Source organism: Salvia splendens, chromosome 17, assembly GCF_004379255.2.
Source record: "Salvia splendens isolate huo1 chromosome 17, SspV2, whole genome shotgun sequence".
Lineage (NCBI taxonomy): Eukaryota > Viridiplantae > Streptophyta > Magnoliopsida > Lamiales > Lamiaceae > Salvia > Salvia splendens.
The window spans coordinates 16861064-16871915 of NC_056048.1; the positions used below are offsets into that span (position 1 = coordinate 16861064).

General features: G+C 40.6%; 1 protein-coding gene across 1 annotated transcript; it reads left to right on the forward strand.

The window, feature by feature from the left end:
* The first annotated feature begins 1273 nt into the window (after nt 1–1273).
* Nucleotides 1274–2017, forward strand: LOC121774390. Its single transcript, XM_042171276.1, has one exon. The coding sequence runs from the start codon at nt 1274–1276 to the stop codon at nt 2015–2017; it is 744 nt and encodes a 247-aa protein (XP_042027210.1).
* The last annotated feature ends 8835 nt before the right edge of the window (nt 2018–10852 follow it).

Here is a 10852-nt window from a genome sequence, read left to right on the forward strand (position 1 = left end):
TATTATATGATGCATGTATATCCAGGGAACGTGTTTAATGATGTGATCGCGTGAGATACGTCGAAATATACTATGGTGTTTTTTCCATCTTTGTGACGAACGTTGGGTTGGGTAATTTTGAGAGAACGGTGAAAGAAACAATAGGACATGCATGGTAACATGTTTTTGTGGAAGGCTGACTTGTGTTGTTGTTGACAAGGGTGATTGTGTATTCGTGAACTCGAGGAACGAGAGTTGCCATAAGTTGGATTGTGAATTGTTAAGCGGACGAGATGGGCTTTCTTTTCAAACCTCTTTATTTTTTCGAAAATATGATGTGGTGTTATAAGGGTGGTTTAAAGTGTTATGTCATGCCGTGATTGTTTTGATGTTGAGATTTTTGCCTGATGCCTAGTTCGTTTGAGCTTGCTCCGTTAGGCTATAGGGCTATGTTGAGATTGTGCTTGATGCCTAGTTTGTGAGTTCGCTCCATTAGGCTATAAGGCTATGATAAACGAATTCGGGTCTGAGTAGGGCCGCAAACCCTATCAGGCTGTGTACACAGAGGGGATCGTGAGCCGTCCTTGCTAGTCGGCCGGTCTCGTGGGCGAATAGTGTGGCCACACTTTCGTCGCACTATAGTAAGAGAATGTGATTGATTGATTGATGAGAAAGTGGGGACTTTGTTTTGACCGGCCGGTCTGTGAAAAGTGTTTTTGTGATACTCGTGATATTTCTTAAATAAACGTAAAAACTCGAGTTCACCGGTATGGATTACATAACTGTTATAAAATGTTTTCGGCATGAGCCCATTGAGTACAACAAGTACTCAGCCCTGCATATCCTTTTTCTTTATGTGCAGGTTGAGGGGTGATGTTGCGGCAGATGTTGAGTGAGCTTTAGGAATTCCCGGATACGTCGTGTCTTCATACATGGGCGTCATCCTATGACTCTCCTTTAATATTGTTATGGTATGATTATGTGAGACATGAGCAAGATTGGTATGATGACTTACGTATGTGTTATGTGTGAAAGTACTACGACGTAAGCATGTGAACATAGGAAGCCTTTGGGCGGCCTCAAATTTGGTGATGCGTGACGAACCCTAGATTTATCACAAATAACGAGATAGAATATATGTTGGAAAACCTTCGTCTTCGCATAAATGGAACGGATAAAACAACCCGCATATAAGGGCGCCAAATATAACGTCAGAGTACGACGAATGCAAAGAAGTTACGATTTTGATAACAACGAATACTAACAACGATGCTAACTTGTCTTTTGGACCAGAATGCCACCAAGACGCAGACGTGGCCCACAAGTGGAGAATGACATGGAGGAACAATCAGAGGGAAGTGTCGGGAATCAACCCCCTCCTCCACCACCACCCCCACCTCAACCTCAAGAGAGAGAATACATTAAGGCCTTCCGAAAGGAAAACCCTCCAAAGTTTGACGGACTGGGAGAGCCCCCGAAGGCAGAGGCTTGGATACGCGACCTCGAGCGTATATTTGACTTCATGGGATGCACCGATAGGGAACTTCTAGCTTGCGTGACGTATCAACTGACTGGACCTGCCGATTTTTGGTGGGAAACTAAACGACGAACTATGAACCCTGCCCGCCACAAGGCGCTCACATGGGAAGAATTCAAGGAAGAGGTGTACGACAAGTACATTCCCATGAGCTATAGACGGGCGAAGATAGTGGAGTTCCACACCCTGAAACTGGGAAACATGACGGTGACGGAGTACGACCGTGCTCTTTGTGAAATGACCCGATATGCGCCCGAGTTAGTGGACACCGATGAGAAGATGGCCGCAAAATTCCATTCTGGCCTTAGACACGAGATAAGGGTAGCCGTGGCCAGCCGCAGAGGAATCTCGTACTCCGAAATTTTGAGTTGCGTTTTAGATGTGGAAGAAGCACTACCAAAGGACGAGACGACGGCGAATCCTACACCACCAACACCTCAACCGAACTATCGAGACAAGAGGAAGTGGGAAGACAACCGAGCTCCTTATGACAACAAGTGACACCGTTCTACTTTCCGCCAGACGCAAGACTATGACCGGCAAGCCATGCCACAGCCGAGAGGGAATCAACAGAAGGCACCCCACTGCAACCGGTGCTCCAAGTACCACTTTGGCGAGTGTAGAGCTGGAGGCATCCGATGCTTCACTTGTGGTGGAAATGGACATATGTCTCGAGAGTGCCCGAATAACAACAAAGGAGGAATGTGGAATAGGCAGGGACATGGGGAACAACAGCAACAACCACAACCCATTCGACAGGTGGCCCCACAGCAAGCGAGAGCGTACGCGCTGAAAAGAAATGAAGGGCAGGAACAGCAAACCGACAAGGACTGATGGGATGAAAGAGAAGTACCCCGAATAGTTTATGGAAGACGACTAAAATTTCGGGACGAAATTTCTGTTAAGAGGGGAAGGATGTAGCACCCCGGAAAATTTTTGACTTTTTTTATTTGATGGCTTATTTTCGTGGATGTTGATTTGGAAATGCATTTTTGGAAATTGATTTCTATGAGGTTGTGTTAACGATGTGAAATTAATGGTTGAGAGTTATGTGGAATAATATGATATGTTTTCCAATGGGCGGGATTTAATTAAATGGGATCCTGCATATATTTCTAGCCATTTTATTTGGAATTATCGGCCCTCCTATTTATTGGAAATAATATTTTCTTTCTTGGATTTAATTAATTGCTTTGGGATATTTATCCAAATTAAAATCCAATTAAATCTTACCATATCTTGTCAAATCTCTCCATTCACCAAATCTATCAATATCTATCAATTTTGCCTATAAATACCCCACACATTTTTTTTCCTCTCTTCCTCTCCTTCTCCACCAATTCTTCACCAATCCTTTGTTCTTGCATCAATTTGGAGTTGGAAATTCAAGATTCATCGAAGAATCGCATCAATTATCTTTCCTACCGATTGTTTTTGAACAAGAAAGGTATATTTGAATTCTCTTTCTCATCTTTTCCATTGAATCCTTGTTCTTGATTCCCTCATGCATCTAGTGAGTGTAGGAATTTCAAATCTAAGGATTTAATCGGTGGGGAATTTGTGTTTGCATTTATGTATGCGTTTTGAATGCAATTTTGTGAAGTTTGATTTGAATCTTTGGTGAATGATGTGAGTTTATGGGCAAACATGTTTAAGAGAGTCTTATCAAGCATGATTGTGTGTTATAAGCATGAGAATTGGTGTTTGGATGATTGAGAAGGAAATCCTAATTTAGAAATTGTGTGTCTGTTATCTGTGATGTTTGACCAGTAGCTTCTGATGAGTAATTGACCCATCAAACAAACTAAATTTGATATGAAAATTTTACTGAGTAAACTTCAAGGTGTTTTCTATGTCTCTTGTGAATTTCAGATCTTTTTATCGAAAAATAAATTTTTAATAATTTTTTGAAGTTGACTGCGCAAATCTGCCAGAAACCTGTGTTCTCGCCAAGAATGTTTCGTTTTCTTTTTGACTGACCAAATGACCTCCGATTGATGTGATTCTTGAACTATATGAAAATTTGAAGTGTCTTCTAAGTCGTGTAAAATTTTTAGCCTTTTTAGGCATTGGATGAATTTATGGTAAAGTTTTCAAATGAACTGCGCAGTGCTGCCAAAAATTTTATGTTCCGACCAGAGAGTTTAATTATTGTTTTGACTGACTAAAAGACGTTATTTCAGTGTGAAAATTTGTCTGAATGAACTTGAATGTGTCTTCTGTCTTGTGACGAAAATTTAACTTCATATGAGGTCGGGTGAATTTTTAGTAATTTTTACAATACGATCGCGCAGTTCTGCCAGTTTTATGCCTTGATAAAATGACACTTATTTTCAAGTTTAAAAGTATTATATGATGCATGTATGTCCAAGGAACGTGTTTAATGATGTGATCACATGAGATACGTTGAAATATATTATGGTGTGTTTTTTCATCTTTGTGACGAACATTGGGTTGGGTAAATTGAGAAAAACGATGAGAGAGAAACGATAAAAAGGAACAATAGGACATGCATGATAACATAAATTTATGGAACGCTGATTGTGTTGTCGTTGGCAAGGGTGATTGAGTATACGTGAGCTCGAGGAACGAGAGTTGCATAAGTTGGAATTGTGTTGTTAAGCAATCGAGGTGGGCTTTCTTTTCAAACCTCTTTATTTTTCCGAAAATATGATGTGGTGTTATAAGGGTGGTTTAAAGTGTTATGTCATGCCGTGATTGTTTTGATGTTGAGATTGTTGCCTGATGCCTAGTTCGTTTGAGCTTGCTCCGTTAGGCTATAGGGCTATGTTGAGATTGTGCTTGATGCCTAGTTTGTGAGTTCGCTCCATTAGGGCTAGGCTATAGGGCTATGATAAACGAATTCGGGTCTGAGTAGGGCCGCAAACCCTATCAGGCTGTGTACACAGAGGGGATCGTGAGCCGTCCTTGCTAGTCGGCCAGTCTCGTGGGCGAATAGTGTGGTCACACTTTCGTCGCACTATGGTAAGAGGATGTGATTGATTGATTGTTGAGAAAGTGGGGACTTTGTTTTGACCGGCTGGTCTGTGAAAAGTGTTTTTGTGATACTCGTGATATTTCTTAAATAAACGTAAAAACTCGAGTTCACCGGTATGGATGACATAACTGTTATAAAATGTTTTCGGCATGAGCCCATTGAGTACAACAAGTACTCAGCCCTGCATATCCTTTTTCTTTATGTGCAGGTTGAGGGGTGATGTTGCGGCGGATGTTGAGGGGTGATGTTGCGGCGGATGTTGAGTGTGCTTTAGGAATTCCCGGATGCGTCGTGTCTTCAAACATGGGCGTCATCATATGACTCTCCTCTGATACTTGTTTTTCCGCTGCCGTGTTTCGAATCGTTCTTGTTAAAGTCTTTCGTTTTGCCCCACACTACTTTTAACATTATTTACCTTGAGATATTAACCCGCTCCTTAATTGTTTAATCGATACCCCTAGACTAGAAGTGTCACGAAGGCTCAACATCCGAAGCATCACGCTCAACCAAAGAAAGTGAGGTATGTTTAAGTTGTTGAACGAATGCGAGATTGATGTATGAAATTGATGATGTTATGATGAGGATGTTTTGGCAAGTGTACGTATGTGAATAAACGTTGTGTGAAAATGAAACTGTGATGATATGATTATGTGAAATATGAGCATGATTGGCAAGATGATCTAAGCACGTGTTGTATGTGTGAATACGATATTGTTATGGTGTGATTATGTGGAACATGAGCATGATTGGCATGATGTCCTAAGTATGTGTTATGTGTGAATATGATAATGTGACGGTATGATTATATTGGAACGTGAGCATGAATTGTGTGATGTCATAAATGTGTGTTGTTTATGTGAGACGACCAAATTTCGGGACGAAATTTCTGTTAAGAGGGGAAGGATGTAACACCCCAAAAATTTGTGACTTATTTCGTTTTATTAATGTGGATGTTGATTTGGAAATGCATTCTTTGGAAATTGATTTCTATGTGATTGTGTTAACGATGCGAAATTAATGGTTGAGAGTTATGTGGAATAATATGATATGTTTTCCAATGGGGGGATTTAATTAAATAGGATCATGCATATTTGTGCCAGCCACTTTATTCGAATTCTTTTCGGCCTTTCTATTTATTGGAAGTAATATCTTCTTTCTTGGATTTATTTAATTATTTTGGGATATTTATCCAAATTAAATCCAAAACCAAAATATTCTTATTTATTTTTCCATGATTTTCGAAATCTCCTATTTTTGGGAGAGGAGAAATTAAGTATTCTATAATTGATTTCTTACTTATTTCTTTCCATGAATGAATTGGAATATTCTAGCCAATCTTGCCTTACTTTATTCTATTAAAGATTTAGAAATTTTTCTGGTGGGAGGAACCTTAAACCACACGCCTACTTCTCATTATTTTTGGAGGATTTTACAAATTTCTCTACTCCGTATTATTTTATTCTACTCCGTGAAATACCAAATTAAATCATAAGCTAATTAAATAGCTATGATTTTAAAAAATCCTCCCCTTATTTCTCCCCATAATTCACGCCTCCCGCCCCCCCAAATCTCTCAAATCTTTATTTGATTTATTCTCCCAAATCTTCAATTAATTGTGGGATATATTATTTCCTAACTCTATAAAAAATACCAAAAAACCTAACCCTAAACCCATCTCACACGCCTCCCTCTCAAATCACACGCCCCTCCCCTTGCTCCATCTTCTCCCACACTTGTTTTTCTACTCTACTCAAGATCCTTTCGATTCGCCAAGAGTTTGTTGAAGAATCAAGAGTTATATTCGTTTCTACCGATTGTTTCGTTCAAGAAAGGTACAATCAAATCTCTATTCTTCATTCCTCTCCATCCAAACATTCTTTCGACTCCCTCATGAATCTAGTGAGTGTAGGGATTTCAAATCTAAGGATTTAATCGGTGGGGAATTTGTGTTTGCATTTATGTATGCGTTTTGAATGAGTTCATGTGAAGTTTGATTTGAATCTTTGGTGAATGATGTGAGTCTATGTGCAAACAAGGTTATGGGAACCTTTTAAGCATGATTATGTGTTTTCCAGCATGAAAAGTTGGGGTTTGTTTGATGGAAGATGAAAACCCTATTTTCGAAACTATGAACCTGAAATCTGTGGTGCACGACCAGTAGCTTCTGATCTGTAATTGACCTATCAAACGATCGAATTTTGACATGCAATTTTTACTGAATAAACTTCAAGGTGTTTTCTGTGTCTCGTGTGAATTTCAGCTCTTTTTTATCGAAAAATCAATTTTTAATAAATTTTTGAAGTTGACTGCGCAAATCTGCCAGAAACTCGTGTTCTCGCCAATAATGTTTCGTTTTCTGTTTGACTGACCAAATGACCTCCGATGGATGTGATTCTTAATCTATATGAACATTTGAAGTATCTTCTAAGTCGTGTAAAATTTTCAGCCTTTTTAGGCATTGGATGAATTTATGGTGAATTTTTCAAATGAACTGCGCAGTGCTGTTAGAAATTTTATGTTCCGACCAGAGAATTTAATTATTGATTTGACTGACTAAACAACGTGATTTCAGTGTGAAAATTTGTCAGGATGAACTGAATGTGTATTCTGTGTTGTGACCAAAATTTAGCTTCATATGAGGTCGGGTGAATTTTTAGTGATTTTTATAAAACGGTCGCGCAGTTCTGCCAGTTTTCTGCTTTGATAAAAGGATATTTATTTTCAAGTTTAAAAGTATTATATGATGCATGTATATCCAAGGAACGTGTTTAATGATGTGATCGCGTGAGATACGTCGAAATATACTATGGTGTGTTTTTCCATCTTTGTGACGAACGTTGGGTTGGGTAATTTTGAGAGAACGGTGAAAGAAACGATAGGACATGCATGGTGACATGTTTTTGTGGAAGGCTGACTTGTGTTGTCGTTGACAAGGGTGATTGTGTATTCGTGAACTCGAGGAACGAGAGTTGCCATAAGTTGGATTGTGAATTGTTAAGCGGACGAGGTGGGCTTTCTTTTCAAACCTCTTTATTTTTCCGAAAATATGATGTGGTGTTATAAGGGTGGTTTAAAGTTTTATGTCATGCCGTGATTGTTTTGATGTTGAGATTTTTGCCTGATGCCTAGTTCGTTTGAGCTTGCTCCGTTAGGCTATAGGGCTATGTTGAGATTGTGCTTGATGCCTAGTTTGTGAGTTCGCTCCATTAGGCTATAGGGCTATGATAAACGAATTCGGGTCTGAGTAGGGCCGCAAACCCTATCAGGCTGTGTACACAGAGGGGATCGTGAGCCGTCCTTGCTAGTCGGCCGGTCTCGTGGGCGAATAGTGTGGCCACACTTTCGTCGCACTATGGTAAGAGGATGTGATTGATTGATTGATGAGAAAGTGGGGACTTTGTTTTGACCGGCCGGTCTGTGAAAAGTGTTTTTGTGATACTCGTGATATTTCTTAAATAAACGTAAAAACTCGAGTTCACCGGTATGGATGACATAACTGTTATAAAATATTTTCGGCATGAGCCCATTGAGTACAACAAGTACTCAGCCCTGCATATCCTTTTTCTTTATGTGCAGGTTGAGGGGTGATGTTGCGGCGGATGTTGAGTGAGCTTTAGGAATTCCCGGATGCGTCGTGTCTTCATACATGGGCGTCATCCTATGACTCTCCTTTGATACTTGTTTTTCCGCTGCTGTGTTTCGAATCGTTCTTGTTAAAGTCTTTCGTTTTGCCCCACACTACTTTTTAACATTATTTACCTTGAGATATTAACCTGCTCCTTAATTGTTTAATCGATTAAAACTCTTCTTTTGAAGCTTTGTTTAAGATGTTGTCTCTCATTGTTTTCCCCTTCTTCTTCCCCGCTCCTTAGTCCCTTCCCTAGTCACGATTTCCCCGTCTTTACTATCCTTAGTGAGGGCGGTCGTGACACCAAGTTAAGGCTATCCTGTTCTCTTTTTCCTTAACGGGTTGATCGTGTTAAATTCCTGAAAAGTTCCATTCACTTTGAGTTGTCTTTAACAAACCCGTGAACCCATTGATGTGATTTCATCTTTTTCCAATAACGTGATGTTGTTGAACCATCATTTGTACTACTTCATGACATTTGTCTATGTATCTAAATTCTGCCGCGACTGATTATTTTAGGCCTTGACATGTTTGAACGATATCATTCATTGCTGTCCGGAATTTTTGCAAATTGTGATCTAGCAGTCGGCTACGGAATTTGAGAATTTTTGCAGTTTCATCCTGTTTCCATGACCTATCTCATGTTTTTCCGAGCTCTCATCAGAAGTAAATTCTCAAAGCTCTATGGGTTTTATTTGATACCTCTAAACCATTTAATTCTCAGAATGGACGGGTTGAGTCCAATGAAACTCAATCATTACATTGTTGTTCTTGTTTCCTTGATTAATTTTAGAGCCTCCCCGACTAAAGACATCCTTAGCAATGTTGTAACAATTTGAAATCTGTTCATATCCAAGTAAGACTGTTGGGTCAAATTTCGAATCCTTTATACTAGACGGTAGGGAAATGCGGTAGTTGACTTGGATATATATACAAGGAATAAGTTTCTATAGGCAGACATGCTCAAAAATGACACACCACTCCCGGGAAAAAAGGAAGTGGGATGATTCTCGGACTCCATACAATAGAAAAATGTTACCAGTCGAGTCAGCATCGATCTCAACACAGAGGAGGACAACATACTTCTAGTCAGAGAGGAGACTACCGATCCAGGGCACCACAGTGCAACGTGTGCTCTAAGTAACACTTCGGAGAATGTCGGCATCAAAACGTTACCAATTGTTACAAATGCGGAGGGAATGGTCACTTCTCTAGGGAGTGTCCGAGCAAGAATGGAGGATTGGGATCGAGGCAGAACAATCAAGGATCCCGTCAGCAATCAAGGGCACCGCAGAGTGAATCAAGGGGAAATCACGATCAACCTCCGCGACAACAACAACCTTACTGCCCAAGACTCCTTCCTGCTAGAGCATATGCCTTGAAACAGAAACAACCCAAGACTGAAACAGGGAGTCACGAGAAGGGAAACCTGGCAGGTATGGGCAAAATCCTCGACACACCCATTGTTGTATTGTTTGATACGGGCGCATCGCATTCTTTCATATCTGAATTATGTGTGGACACCTTAAGTTTGACTGCTTAGAAATCTGAACATACGATGATGGTGTCCTCACCAGTGGGAGGGACAATAGAAATCCCTCGAACATGCCCGAACGTAGAATTTGTTATGGGAGAACTTAAGTTAGTCTCTCACAACTTACAAGTCATGGCAATGAGAGATTTCGACATAATCCTGGGGATGGATTGGTTAGCTGCGAACTTTGCTACTATTCGTTGCAAGGATAGACAATTATCTCTGCAAGCCCCGGGGGAGGTACCCACCATATACTATGGAATCTCGATGAACCGGCGAACATCTATCATCTCTACGCTTCAAGCTAGTACGATGGTGAGAAAGGGGCGTCCCGCCTATCTTGTCTATCTACAAGGAGAGGAGGTAGGAGAAAGGAAAGTGGAAGATGTTGCCGTTGTACGAGAATTTTCAGACGTTTTTCCCGAAGTATTACCTGGACCGCCGCCAGATCGATAATTGGAGTTTACAATCGACCTAAAGCCAGGGTCAACACCTATGTCTAAGGCCCCATATCGAATGACGCTTAAAGAGTTGGAGGAACTCAGGATACAACTTCAAGAGCTCATGGACTGGGGTTTCATTAGACCCAGTGTTTCACCGTGGGGCGCGCCGGCACTTTTTGTGAAAAAGAAGGATGGGCCGATGAGAATGTGTATCGACTATAGATAGTTGAACAAAATGACCCTGAAGAACAAATAGCCACTACCGAGGATAGATGACCTATTCGATCAACTACGAGGAGCCGGTGTGTTCTCAAAGATGGACTTAAGGTCCGGATACCATCAATTGAGAGTCCAAAGAGAGGACATACCGAAGACCGCTTTTCGCACAAGATATGGTCACTATGAGTTTGTGGTAATGTAGTTTAGATTAACGAATGCACCTGCAGTATTCAAGGATTTGATGAATCGAGTATTTCACCCATACTTGGATAAATTCATTTTGGTCTTCATAGATGACGTTCTGGTCTACTCGAAGAACGAGAAAGAGCACGAGGAGCATCTACGAATCGCTTTGGAGACGTTGAGGACCGAGAAGCTATACGCTAAATTTAGCAAGTGTGAATTTTGGCTGAAAGAAGTAAAACTTTCTTGGACACATGGTATCGGCGGAAGGAATCCAAGTGGATCCCGCCAAAGTTGAGGCTATACAACAATGAAAGTCACCGTCGACACC

What these genes read in the sequence shown, in the direction of transcription:
- LOC121774390 (XM_042171276.1), top strand. Translation starts at nt 1,274, where the DNA reads ATGCCACCAAGACGCAGACGTGGCCCACAAGTGGAGAATGACATGGAG.